The sequence below is a fragment of the Phyllopteryx taeniolatus genome, chromosome 19, assembly GCF_024500385.1.
Source record: "Phyllopteryx taeniolatus isolate TA_2022b chromosome 19, UOR_Ptae_1.2, whole genome shotgun sequence".
NCBI classification, from domain to species: domain Eukaryota; kingdom Metazoa; phylum Chordata; class Actinopteri; order Syngnathiformes; family Syngnathidae; genus Phyllopteryx; species Phyllopteryx taeniolatus.
In genome coordinates, this window is record NC_084520.1 from 1,485,681 (window position 1) to 1,503,362 (window position 17,682).

The following is a 17,682-nucleotide window of genomic DNA, read 5'->3' on the forward strand; positions in this document are numbered from 1 at the left end:
TTTTTGGTTTTTTTTTTAAACTAAAAACAACAACACATTTTTTCAAGTTTTCCAGGATTTGGGAAACCAATCGGAGCTTGGACATCGAACCGAGGCTGTTGAAGTTGTTGCGGTCAGCACCGTGTTACTTGAGCATGGCAGCAGATGGTGAAATCCATTATTATAGTGTGAGGGCAGTTCATCAGGGAGGAGTTGTGAGAAGAAATGCTTGGGAGACTTGAAGTACCAGAAGTAATAGCGGTCCACAGAATGACATGACACTCACTGATTGTTTTGTTTTTGATCGTAAAGACTGACATTAAATGTGATGAGTTTTTGGTCGGAAATCGGTAAATCAGTTGTAGCGCAGTTCAAAGGGGCAACAGTAAAACAGCAAACCAGGTTCAGAACATGTTCCTTGGAGTGGGTTGAGAAGTCACTATATTGTTGTAATTTCAAAATGTCGAAGATAGATGTGAACTTCTTTGTGTTGGGGTTAGAGATGTCCGAATGGACATTCAAATCACCAAGCGGAATTATGTTAGGGGTGAGTGAGATGTGGGTGAGAAATTCAGAGAATTCAGTGACGAGGTCCTGGCTGGACTTAGATGAACGGGAAACACATGGTAACACATTCGAGAAAATAACGGAGGTAACGAGTGGCGTAAGCGTATCAGTAAGAAGGATATCGCTCTCAACAACCACACTGACTTTGTCAATTGTGCGCAGGAAAGTAAGTACACCGGCATTCATTCCGGCAGCAGACTTCACACCATCGTGACCGAAAACTCCTTCAACAGCCAAACCAACAACTTTTGATAGAAAAAGGAAACCAAGGTGAGACCTTGATTCCATGGTGAATTGGTCCAAATCCCGATCGCTTGGCAGTTTTACGACGAAACGAGAACAACCTTGATGCCGCGCCTATCTATGAAACAAAAAGATACAACAAAATAGACACGGACACATTACATACAACAGAATGGCACAGAAAAGTAAGGAATCACTCGCCTCTCGTAAACACTCACCGCTCTTTCTCTTCATTCGTTTACTTCCACAGAGAGAGATGAGAGAGAGAGTGTGACAGAGAGACAACGAGAGAGACGTATACATGAACAACTGAACATCATCCAAGTGTGAGCAGGTAGAGACGGCGAAAGAGAGATGGGATGAGTTCCCTGGTCTGTTTAGGCCTCTGGCATTTTCACTAAGCCATGACTCAGAACAGACCTGAGTCAGCCCTGACTATAAGCTTTTATCAAATAGGAAAGTTTGAAGTCTGCTCTTAAGTAGTGAGTGTCCGCCTCTCGGATGAAATCTGGAATATGGTTCCAGACGATAAGAGATAAGTGATAACTGAAGGTTCTGCCTCCCACTCTACTTAAACAGATTCTGGTAACCACAAGAGGAAAGATGGACACACACAGTACACAGAAACAGAGACAGTCACAATGTGGTCCCTTTGTCTTTCATGGTTGGGCTGCAGACCCTGACCACCTGGCAAATGTCTTTGAATTAAGAATAATGGTAGACAATGTTCCACGCAGTTCCACACATAATTCAGAGGGTCCCAAGACCACAGAGAAAGGTGGAGAAGCCACTCCCTACGCTACAGCCAAATCCAATTGATTTTGATGACAGTGTGGACTCCTCAAAGGGAAATTATTCTCTATAATTTTGTTGTTAATATAAAAGCGTGGGAGGCGGCACGGTGGACTACTTCCTCGCAGTTCTGAGGACTGGGACAGCACGCCCGCGACCCCGGTGAGGAGAAGCGGCTCAGAAAACGGATGGATGGATGAAAAGGGTGGGCTTGGCTGACTTTTGCTACAGCACAGTGACCTTTTTTACATGCTCTAAACATACCGTACTTCCTGTGTTTGTATACTGTGTTACAAAACTGACTGAAATAACACTACAAATCTAATGGGGACTTTGAACTTTTGCCCAGTCTTGTACCGTTTTAAAATCTACCCAAAAACATAAAAAGCAATTTCTCAGTCTTAGCTGTTTGTCAAATGTTGCGCTCGCGGACGACATTCGCTCACATCCTGTGCATCTCCTGGACGCTAAGCCCCCAACTCCCCCCGCCCCCTAGCCATAAAACCTAGTTGCACCCTTGAGGCCAAGTGGTACAGAAAAAAAAATGGATGGATGGATGGATGAGTCAAGTTCTTTCTGAGGGCAAATGTAGTGTGAAAAAGCTCATCCAAAGTTCATGATGAAGTCAACTGCAGCCCTACCATCACTACCGAGGAGTGCAGCAGTAAAGTACAAAACACTGGTGCGCAACCATCTCGTTTGTCACTGTTATAGACGCTGTTAACTGTGCAAACGGACTGCCTCCAGCATCTCAGACGGTGTGCTTGGAAGGTGTTTTGCGCAAAGCACGACTGTAACTGGGGGGAAGTACAGTTGCAGTAGCTCCACAGGTAGTTCTTCGCTGATTTTGCCTTTATACGCGTCAGCATTGAATTTCAAATAAAACAGTGAATATGTGAAAAAGAGTTTCAGCTTGAAGTGGTTTCGCAAAAAAATAAGACATACAGTGCATAAGGGGCAGGACTTGATAACTGACAAACTTCTTCTCATTCCCTTTCGGAAAACAAATTGGTTAATTTACGCTTCGGGTTATTGAACTGTATGTTTCGTACATTTTCATTTTTATGTTCATTTTTGTTCATATTCCGCATTCATTCAAAATAGAATGCTCGTCCCGATTGACACTCCTACCTTTAGCAGACCTTCACTATAGGTGCTTGTTGATGGGGATTCCGAGAACCTTTGCAATTGACATAATTCAGTTACATTTTTATGCAATTGCCTATTTCAAATTGAAATTTTCCATTCGTGAGGTAATTTCGTTTTCAGGTCATTCGTACTGCATATGATAAGGTAGTTTAAGATCATTTTGTTCGATAAATGTGCAGTAACCTTGCTCAAAAATACTTGACGGTTTGGTGGATAGGATAGGACATGGCAGTCCTAGTGACGAGTGGTGCGGGGGTATTCTTTTTGAGAGTCTAAACATCTGTAAGACATCGATTTGAAGCGGATTTGAACCCGGGTCCGCAGAACTGTGAGGCACATGTGCTAACCAGTCGAACACCGTGCCGGCGGCCTTTGTTTTTTTATTTAAAAATGTGTTTACAATGTTTTTTTAAATCCTTCAAATATATTTTTCACACCCTGGAAATTGCGCAGTTCTTGCTCAGACTTCCTTGCTCACCATATTTGGTGACGGCACTATATATTTTTGTGAATTATTGCGACTGAAAGTAGCTAATGGCTATCTAGACTATGTTTAGACTGGGAGCGATTTTAGATTTCATTCAGAATGAATTCATGACAATTTTCAATGTATAAGCAAATTACAACAGGTTGTGTTTAACAGCTTTAAAGGTCAGAGGACAAAGATGTTATGGGGTCAGGCTGTTTGGCTCACGTGACGTCACAGCGCCGGATAGCGCCGAAGACCGGAAGGCGCATTCCGAATCATATTTATCAACTTAACTGCTGCAGATGTGGTTTGTAAAGGGGTTGTAGAGTTATCGAGAAATTCTTTAACATCTTTGTCCTCTGACCTTTTTCATAAAGACAACTCAGTAGTGGATGGCGAGGTGGGGGGGGGTGGGGGGGGGGGCTGATTGGAGTTACTGTCAACGCAGCTGCCTATTACAATGCTAATGTCCTCATCACATTCAAAAGCCAATGGCTCTTATATTCTCTGACACAAAGCTGAAAAAAACAGTTGAGGTTAAAAACGCACACAAGCACTGGCGATTGTGGTACTGTTTTTCTTTTTCCCATACATAATTGGTTATCCAATATACAAATCATATCTCAACCTGGAGATAATCATACAGTCGAGTAACTTGGGTAAGGGGGTGAAGCGTTTGAGAGCGTGGGTGCGTCTGTGTGTGTCTGGTAGCAGGAAGGACCCACCTCCTACCCTCACCCCCTCAGCCAGACCCTTTGTTCACTGATGATGTATGAGACAGCATCTCCCTTGGAGTACCGCAGGAACACGACAGCGAAGCGACTACAGTGTCCCATAATGGAGACTGATGGGACAGCTCCCACTCTCTTCACTTTGTCCGCTACTAAGATTGAGTTGGCGCGGCACTCCAGGCACCAACAGGACTCTTGGACAGCTCTGAGACGGACCCTCGTAAGGGAAGGCTCAACCTGACGGCAGCTCACGTCTGTCGGTCGCACTGGATCCCGCCACATCGTGACAGGCCGATAGATGAATGAGTGACGAACGAGAGGATGGAGGGGCGGATGGACGGACATTGACCTGCGCAGGTCTTTGTGGGGCGAGTAGAGGGGTAAAGGTTCCTGTCCGACATTCCTGAGATGACTGAGGATGTCAGAGGCAAAGAACGGACCATTTATTCCCAAAGTCTTAACGCCAATGAACGAAAGCCGCATTATCGTTAAAAGTCTCGATGGCTGAGCAGACATGGGTATCGGTCAAAGCCATCGTTGAAACTAGTTCATGTCAAGATCAGACATCTAACCGCAAGACTGGATTTCTTTGCCGATATCTGTAAATTCCGTTTGGCTTGGTGTAAAAACACGTTTCAGATATCCTCAACGGCATTCTTCCTACTCAAAATGGTCATTCTAGACATCCGTGACATTGTTTTGCCTGGGACAGATGATGTTACTTTTGACATGAATGTGTCAGTTGCAGGCACCCGTTACCGATTAACACACAAGATCGGTTGTGGTCTGGAGACCTGTCTCGAGAGACCACATTTTTGACGGTCTTGGTCTCGTCTCGGCCTCGACTCCTAAAAAGTCTTGGTCTTTTCTCGGACGTGGCGGATTCAGGATTTTCCGTCGAGACCGATCGAGACCGGCAATGGTCTGCTATTCTTCAATTTCATTCATGTGATGAATGAAACCGGGTACTCCGGTTTCCTCCCACATCCCAAAAACAATTGAAAAATTAATTGAAGACTCTAAATTGCCCGTAGAGGTGTGAATGTGAGTGCGGATGGTTGTTTGTTTCTACGTGCCCTGCGATTGGCTGGCGACCGGTTCAGGGTGATAGGCGGGATAGGCTGTGAGCTAGAAGCCATCAAATGGGATATAATTGGACTTGGTGAAATGCGTCGGAAAAGATGAAGCTACGTTTATTCTCGATAATGGCCATCTATTTTATTACAGAGGATCAGAAAGCGGACGCAATGGTGGAGTTGGTTTCATTATTACTAAAAGTATCGGCGATTACGTTACCAGCGTCAAAAGTGTTTTCCAAACTTCTAAAGAGCAAGCTTACCAAATTACAAATTGCAGAATGTCGTCGTCGTTGGAAACGTGAAGAAGAGGCCTTCATCCTGCAGTGGATACATAATGGCTGATGATGATGATGATGATATATATACAACCCCGATTCCACTGAAGTTGTGACGTTGTGTTAAGCAAAAATAAAAACAGAATACAATGATTTGCAAATCATGTTCAACCTATATTTAACTGAATACACGACAAAGACAAGATGTTTCATGTTCAAATTGATAAACCTTATTGCTTTTAGCAAATAATCAGGAACTTATAATTTTATGCTTGCAACACGTTCCAAAAAAAGTTGGGACAGGGTGGCAAAAAAGTGGAAAAGGGTTCTGTGGTCCGACGAGTCCGCATTTCAAATTGTTTTGGGAAATTGTGGACGTTCTGCATGTGTCACAACAGCGTGGCTTCGTAGTAAAAGAATTGAAAATGTGAGGCGCATTATGAAGCGTAAACTACGACAACGGAGACCCCAGACCGTTGAACAGCTGAAGCTGCACATCAAGCAAGAATGGGAAAGAAATCATAAACATGACCCTGTCCCAGCTTTTTTTGGAACGTGTTTCAGCCATAAAATTCTAAGTTCATGATTATTTGCTAAAAAGAAATAAATAAAGTTGATCAATTTGAACATTAAATATCTCGTCTTTGTCGTGTATTCAATTAAATATAGGTTGAACATGATTTGCAAATTCAGTTTTTATTTACGTTTAACACAACGTTCCAACTTCGTTGGAATTGGGGTTGTAGATCCAATGGTATAAAATGTATAATTTATTCGAATGGATTCTTTAGAATTGCTGAGTTTTAAATATGAAATGATGTTCACTTCCATAATTAAAAACAGAACGGTCTACTCTACAGACCCTAAAAAATAGAACAGCTTAGAACGCTTGAAAAATGAATGTCAATTAAAAAAAAATCCTTAATAAATAAAACTGGGATGTGAGGATTGGTGGTGTTTGTTTTTTTTTTTTTTTGTTTGTTTCCCCCCCCCCCCCCCCCTGTGCAACTAACAAATTGCCAATCCCTGCATTGATTGGACAAAGAGGCAACGGCTCGGCTCAGTCAGGTAGAAATATTGGCTTTGTTATCGTGTCATTCATCTCCTCTTTTGCGTCTCCCTTACCTCACACTCATAACATCAGGACATCTCTACTAAATGACGGATCATTCCTCCCCAAAAACCCTACAACAGTGCAAGTGGACCAATTCATCAATTTACTGTACTTGTAACTGTGTGTGTGTTAGATGTCCACTCTCCACTCGTCTCATTTTATTCAATGTGATAAATTGAATATTGCGTACACCAGCGATTCCCGGCCGAAGTTGTTCTTTATGAATGACAAACACAGCAATGTCTTGACTTCAGAGTTAGTTTTGTGTTGAATGAAATAAGTGAACATTTCACACTGAGTCAGTAAATGAGTATTCAATTTATATTCAGAAGACCGTGTAAGGTATAGTGCTGTAGTAATATGGAAATTCTTGCATGGGAAACATATAGATATGGATATTTGCTACAAAAATATAAAAACGTTTGTCTTCATAACAGCTTGATGAATAATATTCTGCTCCGTGCCAAGGTCCAATTTGTGAACATATCACATTAATGATCTTCAAGTAACTGCTTTCAATTTTTTATTTTTATTTTATTTTTTAACCTTACTACATTTTGCTCTTGTTTTGGTTCTATTCTCTAGTGTATATAGGGCAGCGGGCCACCTAAAAATGGGACCCAAAAAGTTTATACACCTCTGTGGTAGCATTAACTTAAAATGAGCAATTGTGCCACCTGGTGGCCATTTGTTGCTGTCATGTCCAGGATATCCATGGGACAGTCATGCTCCAAAATAGAGAGAGAGAGAGAGAGAGAGATTAGATTATAGATTCAGGGCCCACAATTTAAACAATTTCAAGAATTTATTTGTTAATTTTTTTACATAATTTGGCCTTCCAGCTCATGAAACCCACGAAATCAGGAATTGAAAAAATTGGAATAGTGTGACGAAATCAGCATTTTACTTCTCAGTTTTTCTGGAGAAAAAGGAAAGAAGTTAGGCTCACATTAAATCAGTGAGACTTTCAAAATGATATGTTAATCTTCAATACGTGTACCCCGCCTCTCGCCCGAAGGTAGCTGGGATGGGCTCCAGCACGCCTGCGAAACCTCGTGAGGAGAAGCAGTACAGAAAATGGATGGCTGGATGATCCATATTCCAGCCTGGTAGGTGGCGGTAATGCACCTAAAACGCTGTTCAAATCAAACTGAAGAAGAAGAAGAAGAAGAAGAAGAAGAAGAAGAAGAAGAAGAAGAAGAAGAAGAAGAAGAAGAAGAAGAAGAAGAAGAAGAAAGAAGAAGAAAGAAGGAAAAAAAAAAGAAGAAGGACGTTCTCTTCCGGGTGGGTTCACATGTGGGCAGCGAATTCACGCTTCACGAAAGATTATAGCGTGGTGGAGTTTTTGTCTAGTTTATTCCAAATGTTCTCATATTGCTTTAAGTATATATATATAGCCAGTGTATGTTTTTGCATCTGATAAGTTATTCGTCAACAGGCAGGCCGAAGTGTTGATTTTTTATTTTTTTTTTTTACCTTCAAGACTTCTTTCCAAATGCTCACCCACGCCTCACTTAGGATCCCAAAATAACCCAAATAGACATTTTTTTTTCAGTCCCAAGATTCCTGCACACTCCCGGGTGAGTAGACAACAAAGTTAACTAGATTTATTATTATTATTTTTTTAAAGGCAACATTGTAACGCTTACTTGCCAAGAAGTCACTTTAATTGTGTCCACGACTTGGTAACTACACAGTACAATATTGTTTGCCACTAGGGTTGATGCTAAGAAAGTCATGTATATATATATATATATTGTAAGTTACTTTTGGGAAACTATTGTTAATTCTTGTTAATATATCTGCTCTGATTTTGTTCTAGTTGACAGAATGGATGGGAAGGTTAAAGAACAAAAGAAACATCAGCACAAGCACAGTGGGCCAAAGGCAGAGAAAAAGAATTTGAGGAAGCGGGGAAACTCAACAGAGAAGGATGAACGCAAACGCAACCCAAAAGCCTTTGCAGTGCAGTCAGCTGTACGCATGGCCAAGACTTTCCACAGGTCAGTGAGCAATCTCTGCTCTCTCGTGAAATGTTTTGCTCCAACACAATTTAAACTGATTGCAGTGTCCTGTAAATTCCTTTGGCTTTCTGTGTTGATCTATTTAGTGTGTGTTGTTGTTCTCTGTATGTCTACAGGGCACAGGATCTAAAGACCAAAAAACACCACATCCCCCTTGTTGATCGGACACCCCTGGAGCCTCCTCCAGTAGTGATTGTTGTAGTTGGACCCCCCAAGGTGGGGAAAAGCACCCTAATTCGTTGCCTAATCAAAAACTTCACACGGCAGAAGCTTGGAGACATATGTGGCCCTGTAACCATCGTCTCAGGTGTGTTTGTCTTTTCACATCTTAAGTTTATGTGTTGGATGTTTATGGTCAACTCCATACTTCACTCTTGCCGTGTACGTTTGTAGGAGTGGGAGAACTTTTTTTTGATGCAATGCAGATTGAAATAATTCAGTATCAATGTCAATAATGGCTTGTTAAAAACTCCGTAATGCTGGCGGAATTCAAAAGTGCATCGTTGGAATGAAGCAGCCGCTAAACCGTCATTGTGGCACGTACAACTGTGGTACGAGTCGGATTGGGACGCTCAATTATTTTTTTCCCCGTAACACAAGACAAAAATGTAACGTCATAGGGGCGGCATAATGGACGACTGGTTAGCCCATCAGCTTCACAGTTCTGAGGACCCTTGATGGGACAAGCCAAAAGTTGCCACAACTGCATATTAAATGAAGCCTCTTGATTTCTCTCGACACTTTTTGCAGGCAAGAAGCGCCGTCTCACTTTCATGGAGTGTAACAATGACATAAATACAATGATCGACCTTGCAAAAGTCGCCGACCTGGTAAGTGTTAACTGTAAACAGACATTTTAATCAGGAATTTATTAGCAGTTACATTAAACTTCCCAAATGGATTTCAGGGCTGTTTTATAGCAGTTTCTCAACAATTTTGCCGCAGGGATCAATCACTCATAGTTTTCGAGTCAGTTTATGTTGTTTCTATTAATAAGGTCAATAGAAGAACTAAATAATTGTCATTTTCTTTTAGGTTCTAATGTTGATCGATGCCAGCTTTGGCTTTGAAATGGAAACGTTTGAATTTCTGAACATATGCCAAGTGCATGGTTTTCCTCGTATCATGGGTGTGCTCACTCACCTAGATTCCTTTAAGAACAACAAGACACTAAGAAAGACCAAGAAAAACCTAAAACATCGCTTCTGGACGGAGGTCTACCAGGTAAATAATATTTTCCTACTTTCAGTTACACCCATGCTCGTAGACCCCCTCACCTTGAGGTGCCATGCTGGTTTTCTCATTCTGACCATGTCAAAATGTCCTTGAGGAAGATACTGAAACTCCAGATTCTCCTGCGCTAACATGGTTATTGTTTGAAAACTGCAGGGTGCCAAGCTCTTTTATCTGTCTGGTATGGTGTACGGGGAGTATCAAACACAGGAAGTGAAGAACCTTGGCCGCTTCATCTCTGTCATGAAATTTCGTCCCTTGGTTTGGCAGACATCCCACCCTTATGTGCTGATTGACCGGTGAGACCACCTTCTCAGGAACCCATCATGTCCTGTTTTTTACTGAGTGGTTAACGCGGTGGTTAGTCATGACTTTTTTAGTGTGAAGAGGAAAAAAAAAAACCTTCTAAATTTGTAATTTGTAGGAGTGGAACAGCTACTAGAGAGGTACGATGGGGCAAGGCCATTCAAGGCTTTAAAAGCAAATAAAAGAATTTTAAAATGAATCCTCAAGCGAACAGGCAGCCAGTGGAGTGAAGCTAAAATAGATCACCTATTATTATTATTATTATTATTATTATTATGCTCATGCTTTCTTGTGCCAGTTAAGACGAGACTCGGTATTGAGAACCAGTTACAGATGAGCAATGGAAGACCCATTAACCTCCATATATAGTGCACTGCAGTAATCACAAAGGCGTGGATCACTATTTCAAAGTGCTGTTTCTGAAGGACTGGTTTGGTTTTTGCTCGCTGCCTTAACAAAAATCTGACTTTTTAAGGGGGGCAGAGATCTATGACCGTCATCTGCATAGCAATGAAAAGAAATGCCATGTATCCTGAGAATTGAGCAGAGTGGGACTAAATAGAGGGAAAATAAGAGAGGGCCAAGCACGGCACCATGTGGCACCCCATGTAAAAGGGGAGCAGTGGAGGACACAGAGACAGCAACGCTAACACAAATGGTACGCTGAGACGGACGGGTAAGACCTGAACCATTCAAGTGCTGTACCGCTGATGCCCACCCACTGCTCCAAACGAGTAATCGGGATATCATGGTCCACAGTATGTATCAAAGGCTGCAGTCAGATCTAAAAGTAGTAAGACAACACAGTGACACGAGTCAGTAGCTAAAAAGATGTCATTAAAAACTCTTAAAAGCACTGATTCGGGGCTGTGCAATGTTTTAAAACCAGATTGGAAAGGCTAAATAATAATTTGTTTATTAATAAACTTCATAACCTGGGAATAAACAATCTTTTCCAAGATTTTAGAAAGGAAAGGCAATTTGGAGATAGGCCTAAAATTTGCCAAAACAGTGGGATCCAGCCCAGGTTTTTTTTTTTAACTAAGGTTGCACAATGGCGTGTTTAAAATGAATGGGAACCACTCCCGCAGACAGACTACTTTTAATAACTGCAGTAAATGATGGCCCAATAGAAGGGAAAACCTCCTTTAAAAAGTCGGGAGGGACAATATCACTTGGTGAACCTGAGGGCTTCAAATAACTAACCATTTTCCGCACAAAGTGTAGGGCCACAGTTTCAAAATGGTCTAAAACAGCAGAGCAGGGAAGAAACACTTAGGGATCAAAACTAGGGGATGAAATAAGTGCTCTGGCAGTGGATTGGTCATGACGCCAGCAGTCTCTAAACATTAGAAAAAGGCACTTTTTCTCTCAGCTCTTTGACAGGCCTGTCTGGAAGCATGGGCTGTTTCATTCAGCCAGGTCTCAGCCTCTGTTTTAGTTTTTTGCCTTCTAGTTTTTCATGGAGCCGCAGTGTTACAGGTGTCGGGGAACCAAGAGTTCAGAGCCTCAGTATCATGATACACACACAAGTAAGCAGCAGTGGCAGAGTTAATAACTTGCCATCTGCGAGCGGCAGCGCGAGGTTTGACTGTTTGACAGCGAACAGCAGCTTCAAAGAGTACAGGCATATGATCAGAGAAGAAAAGCATCACAGCTCTCCAGATTAGAAACAGACAAACCATAGGATAAAGCGAGATCAAGTGTGCGAGTTACAATTCCTCCACCTCGGCCAGATGTCCGGGGAGAATTGAAATGGCAGCACTCAAGCAAAAGTTCCGCAAAGACACGGGACTCACCAGCACTCAGCCAGGTCTCGGCGATAAAGAGGAAGTCCAGTTACCGAGATATGAAGAAGTCCTGAAGGGTAAATGTTTTATTCTCAAGTGATCTGGCGTTGGCCAGGCCAAACCTAGCAGGCGCTGGAAGGTCAGGGTTGAACAGCTGACGAGGAAGCCCGACACAGAGGGCACAGATACTCCAGATTCAGGAGAGACATAGAGAGCAGGGGCCGCGGGGCTGGAAGACCACATCGGAGCCTGCCAACGTAACCAGACAGGCAGGAACAGGGTCCCGGGAACGCTGAGCGACACACGGGTGAGGACCGGGTCCAAAACCACCTCGATCGGGACGTGCCAACACGGCCCTCAGCCTCACGAGGCAGCCACCATCTTGCCATCTCAGCCAATCCAACTGCGTAGGCCTGGACACAGCTACAGGTCATATAAATGTATTACGAGAACCATCAGTAATGAAAGGAATGGTAGCACAGTTTTTTGTATTTTGTTGTTGCCCTGAATAGACACAGTTGTGATCTTGTCTAAATATTCTTCCCTGCCTCTTCACATAGCATGGAGGATTTGACCGACCCGGAAAAGGTCAGAACTGACCTGAAATGTGATCGGAAAGTGTCACTTTATGGCTACCTTCGAGGCACATATTTGAAAAACAAAAGCCAGGTCCATATTCCGGGTATGTATGTGCAGTATAGTGTTCATTTGGAACTTTTTTTGCATTAAGTGTTTGGAATCAGTTCCTCAAGAACAGAAAAACATGCAAGGTGTTTCCTTTTCTCAGGTGTTGGAGACTTCCAGGTTGCCGATGTGACATTTCTGCCTGACCCATGTCCACTTCCAGGTGCTCAGAAGAAAAGGGCACTGAATGAGAAAGAGCGGCTACTCTATGCACCCATGGCTGGAGTTGGTGGAGTGGTGTATGACAAAGACGCTGTGTACATTGACCTTCCTGCACGCCATGTTTATCAAGAGCAGGTGTGTAATAATCCTCATTATAGTAAAAATATTCATGCACATAAATTATTATTTTTTTTAATTTAGAATAAAATGTGTGAATTATTCCTCCTTTTACACAGGAGGAGATAAGACCCACTACGGAGCTTGTCCAGTCTCTTATTGACACGCACGTGACTCTGGATGCCAAGATGGCTGCCAGCAAGGTGACCGTTTTCAGCGGCTCTGCGACTGTGGACTCCACAGACGTGAAAGCACAGAGCAGGTGAAACAGTGCATTAAAAACATGGTTCTGGACAAGATAATGGGCACAATAAGTTAGTACGCCTGCGCTTAGTGTTTATTTACAAAGTACGACAGGCCTAGCATGAACTGTACATTTGTTTTTGTTTTTTCCCTGTTTGTGCATGTCCACGTGAATGGGAATCGTCCGATTTCAGAATCAGTTTAATTAGTTTGTATGCCATTTGTGGAGCACAACATTGGAGAAGAGTTGAAAGAGCACAGCAGCATACAAACAACATGCAATGTACAGCAACAAAAATAAAACTATGATTGAGAAAACATACCCATATGTGGAAAAGGCTGATGATAACCTTACAGAAGGGCACACGGTAAACTACCAAAAATAATAGAAATACCATCCATCTTCTTCCGCTTGTCCGAAGTTGTGTCACAGGGGCAGTAGCTTTAGCAGGGAAGCCCAGCCACTTAATCCAGCTCTTCTGGGGGATCCCGAGGTGTTCCCAAGCCAGCTGGGAGACATAGTCTCTCCTGCGTGTTGTGGTTTGTCCCTGGGGTCTCCTGGTGGGACGTGCCCGGAACACCTCACAAGGAAGGCGTCCAGGAGGCATCCTAATCAGATGCCCGAGCCACCGCAACTGGCTCCTCTCAATGCGGAGGAGCAGCGGGTCTACTCTGAGCCCCTCCCGGATGACCAAGCTTCTCACCCCATCTCTAAGGGAGAGCCTGGACACCTTGCGGAGGAAACTCATTTCGGCCGCTTGTATCCAGGATCTTGTTCTTTCGGTCACGACCCACAGCTCGTGAGGATAGGAACGTAGATCGACCGGTCAATTGAGAGCTTCGCCTTTTGGCTTAGCTCCTTCTTCACCACAGCGGGCTGATACAAAGTCCGCATCACTGCAGATTCTGCGCCGATCCGCCTGTCGATCTAATGTTCCATTCTTCCTTTACTTGTGAACAAGACCCCAAGATGCTTGAACTCCTCCACTTGGGGCAGGATCTCATCCCTGACCTGGAGAGGACACCGCCATTTTTCAACTGAGGATCATGGTCTCAGATTTGGAGGTGCTGATTTTCATACCAACCACTTCATACTCTGCTCGGAACCGCTCCAGCAAAAAGCAGAGTTGGAATACTGAGGCCACCAAACTAGACCCGCTCTCGGCCTTGCCGGCGCCTAGAAATTCTGTCCATAAAAGTTATGAATAGAATTGGTGACAAAGGGCAGCCAGTCCAACCCTCACCTAAAAGGAATCAAACTTACTGCCGGCAAATCGGACCAAACTCATCCCATATCGGGGGGTTTGGTACCCCATACTCACGAAGCACCCCCTACAGGACTGGGTGAACTCCCATGCCCCCTCAAGAACCCTGCCAAGGGTGTAGAGATGGTCCACTGTTCCAGGCCCATGACGAAAACCACACTGTTCCTCTTGAATTTGAGATTCAACTTCCGACAGACACTCCTCTCCAGCACCTCTGAATAGGCCTTACCAGGGAGGCTGAGGAGTGTGATCCCCCTGTAGTTCGAACACATCTTCCTGCCCCCCTTCATAAAAAGGGGGACCACGATCCCAGTCTGCCAATCCAGTGCCATTGTCCCCGATGTCCACGCGATGTCGCAGTGGTGTGTCAACCAGGACAGCTCCACAACATCCATAGCCTTTCGGAACTCTGGCCGAATCTCATCCACCCCCGGAGCCTTACCACCGACGAGCTTTTTAATCATCTCGGTGACCTCAACCCCAGAGATAGGAGAGGCCGCCTCAGAGATCCCAGACTCTGCTTCCTCATGGGAAAGCGTGTTGGAGGAATTGAGGAGTTCTTCGAAATATTCTCCCCACTGACTCACAACATCTTGAGTCGAGGTCAGCAGTGCCCCATCCCCACTATACACAGTGCTGATGGTGCCCTGCTTCACCCTCCTGAGACGCTGGATGGTGGACCAGAATTTCCTCGAAGGCCTCCGGAAGTCTTTCTTCATGGCCTCACGGAACACCTCCCAGGGCCGGGTTTTTGCCTCAGTGACCACCAAAGCTACATTACGCTTGGATAGGACTCCTCCTTCAGCTCGACGGCACAGAAGTCCAATAACAGAACTCTGCTCGGGTTCTGATCGGGGGGAATTTAAAGCACAAGGAACTGCGTTCTCCACAGATCTATTTTCCTGTACGCAAAGCGCAATGAATCTGAGGAAATATGAATGAGACATTGATGTAGTCCAGTCAAAGATGCGCCAGGGATTTCATCAGCACTGAAGTCAGAGTAGTAGGTTTATAATCATTTTTGGAGGTCACAGAGACTTCTTAGGTACTGGTGTAATGATAGATTCCTTGAAACTATGTGGCACAAGACGTTGCTCCAGTGGCAGATTGAACAAGTCCATTTATCCCAGTCATAAGGCAGACTGTGCTCAGTAGCCACGAGGCAAATCTAATGATGGATGGACTGCAGATAGAAATTCTCTCTGCTAAATTTGGTGTCTTTTGTTCTTGACTAGTGTACAAATTGTCCAAAAGCAAAACACCAAACAAGATAAATGATATACCGTTATAGAGATTTTGTATCGTAGCTACGATATATATCGTTTTTTTTCCTTTGTGGTGGTGGTGTTAAACTTATTTACTTATACAGTCCCCTCCAAAAGTACTGGAAAGGCACGGTCAAGTCATTTGTTTTTGTTGTATACTGAAGACATTTGGGTTTCAGATCAAAAGATGAATATGAGACTAGAATTTAGAATTCCAGCTTTTATCCATCCATCCGTCCATTTTCTGCCACTTATCCGAGGTCGGGTCGCGGGGGCAGTAGCATTAGCAGGGACGCCCAGACTTCCCTTTCCCCTGCCACTTCATCCAGCTCTTCCGGGGGGATCCCGAGGCGTTCCCAGGCCAGCCGAAAGACGTAGTCTCTCCAGCGTGTCCTGGGTTGTCCCCGGGGTCTCCTCCCGGTGGGACGTTCCTGTAACACCTCACCGGGGAGGCGTCCGGGAGGCATCCGAATCCGATGCCACAGCCACCCCGTCTGGCTCCTCACGATGTGGAGGAGCAGCGGCTCTACTCTGAGATCCTCCCGGGTGACCAAGCTTCTCACCCTATCTCTAAGGGAGAGCCCGGACACCCTGCGGTGTCATTTTGGCCGCTTGTATCCGGCATCTTGTTCTTTTGGTCACAGCCCACAGTTCGTGACCATAGGTGAGTGTAGGAACGTAGATCGACCGGTAAATCGAGAGCTTCCCCTTTCGGCTTAGCTCCTTCTTTACCACAACGGACCGATACAAAGTCCACATCATTGCAGACGCTGCACCTATCCGCCTGTCGATCTCCCGTTCCATTCTTCCCTCACTCGTTAACAAGACCCCAAGAAACTTGAACTCCTCCACTTGGGGCAGGATCTCATCCCCGACCTGGAGAGGGCGAGCCACCCTTTTTCGACTGAGGACCATGGTCTCAGATTTGGAGGTGCTGATTCTTATCCCAACGGCTTCACACTCTGCTGCGAACTGCTCCAGTGAGAGTTGAAGATCGCGGCTTGATGAAGCCAACAGCATCTGGAAAAAGCAGAGATGCAATACTGAGGCCACCAAACCGGACCCCCTCTATGCCTCGGCTGCGCCTTGAAATTCTGTCCATAAAAGTTATGAACAGAATCGGTGACAAAGGACAGCTTTGGCGGAGTCCAACCCTCACCGGAAACGAGTCCGACTTACTGCCGGATATGCGGACCAAACTCCGGTTGTATAGGGACCGAACGGCCCGTATCAGGGAGTTCGGTACCCCATACTCTCGAAGCACCCCCTACAGGCCTCCACAAGGGACACGGTCGAATGCCTTCTCCAGGTCCACAAAACGCATGTAGACTGGTTGGGCGAACTTCCATGCACCCTCGACGACCCTGCCAAGGGTGTAGAGCTGGTCCACTGTTCCACGGCCAGGACGAAAACCACACTGCTCCTCCTGAATCTGAGATTTGACTTCCGACGGACCACCACCCCAGTCTGCCAATCCAGAGGCACTGTCCCCGATGTCCATGCGATGTTGCAGAGGCGTGTCAACCAGGACTGCCCCACAACATCCAGAGCCTTTAGGAACTCCGGGCGAATCTCATCCACCCCCGGGACCTTGCCACAGAGGAGCGTTTTAATCACCTCGGTGACCTCAACCCCATAGATAGGAGAGCCCGCCTCAGAGAACCCAGACTCTGCTTCCTCATGGGAAGGGGTGTCGGTGGAATTGTGGAGGTCTTCGAAGTATTCTCACAACCTCCCGAGTCGAGGTCAGCAACGCCACATCCCCACTATACACAATGTTGGTGGTGCACTGCTTCCCCCTCCTGAGACGCTGGATGGTGGACCAGAATTTCTTCGAAGTTGGGGGGGAAAAGTCGAAGGTCTCAGACTGGCCAAGTCAATCACCTGACCTCAATCCAATAGAGTATGCATTTTACCTCCTGAAGAGGAGATTGAAGGGAGAAGCGCCCAGAAACAAACAAGAACTAAAAGAGGCTGCAGTAAAGGCCTGGAAAAGGCCATTTCAAATGAAGAATCGAACAGTCTGGTGTAGTCAATGGGTCTCAGGCTTGATGCAGTTATTGCAAGTAAAGGTTATGCCACCAGCCGTTAAATGGTATTCACTTGAAACGTGGGTGGCTTAGAACAAAATGTGCTCTGTCCTGAGTTAACACATCTAGATGTAAATACCATGAAATAAAAGCTAGTATTCTGAA

The 17,682-nt window shown here is 44.8% G+C and overlaps 1 protein-coding gene across 2 annotated transcripts in view; it reads left to right on the forward strand.

The window, feature by feature from the left end:
• The first annotated feature begins 7,623 nt into the window (after positions 1–7,623).
• The window catches only part of bms1 (BMS1 ribosome biogenesis factor), a 28,862-nt gene continuing 18,803 nt past the window's right edge, over positions 7,624–17,682 (forward strand). For both annotated transcript variants that reach the window (XM_061755638.1, XM_061755639.1), the window contains exons 1-9: positions 7,624–7,978; positions 8,221–8,401; positions 8,539–8,729; positions 9,173–9,252; positions 9,458–9,646; positions 9,812–9,954; positions 12,312–12,433; positions 12,539–12,732; positions 12,834–12,976. In XM_061755638.1, the coding sequence (XP_061611622.1) occupies positions 8,229–8,401; positions 8,539–8,729; positions 9,173–9,252; positions 9,458–9,646; positions 9,812–9,954; positions 12,312–12,433; positions 12,539–12,732; positions 12,834–12,976 (1,235 nt within the window). In that variant the 5' untranslated portion in view covers positions 7,624–7,978; positions 8,221–8,228. The remainder of the gene's footprint in view (positions 7,979–8,220; positions 8,402–8,538; positions 8,730–9,172; positions 9,253–9,457; positions 9,647–9,811; positions 9,955–12,311; positions 12,434–12,538; positions 12,733–12,833; positions 12,977–17,682) is intronic.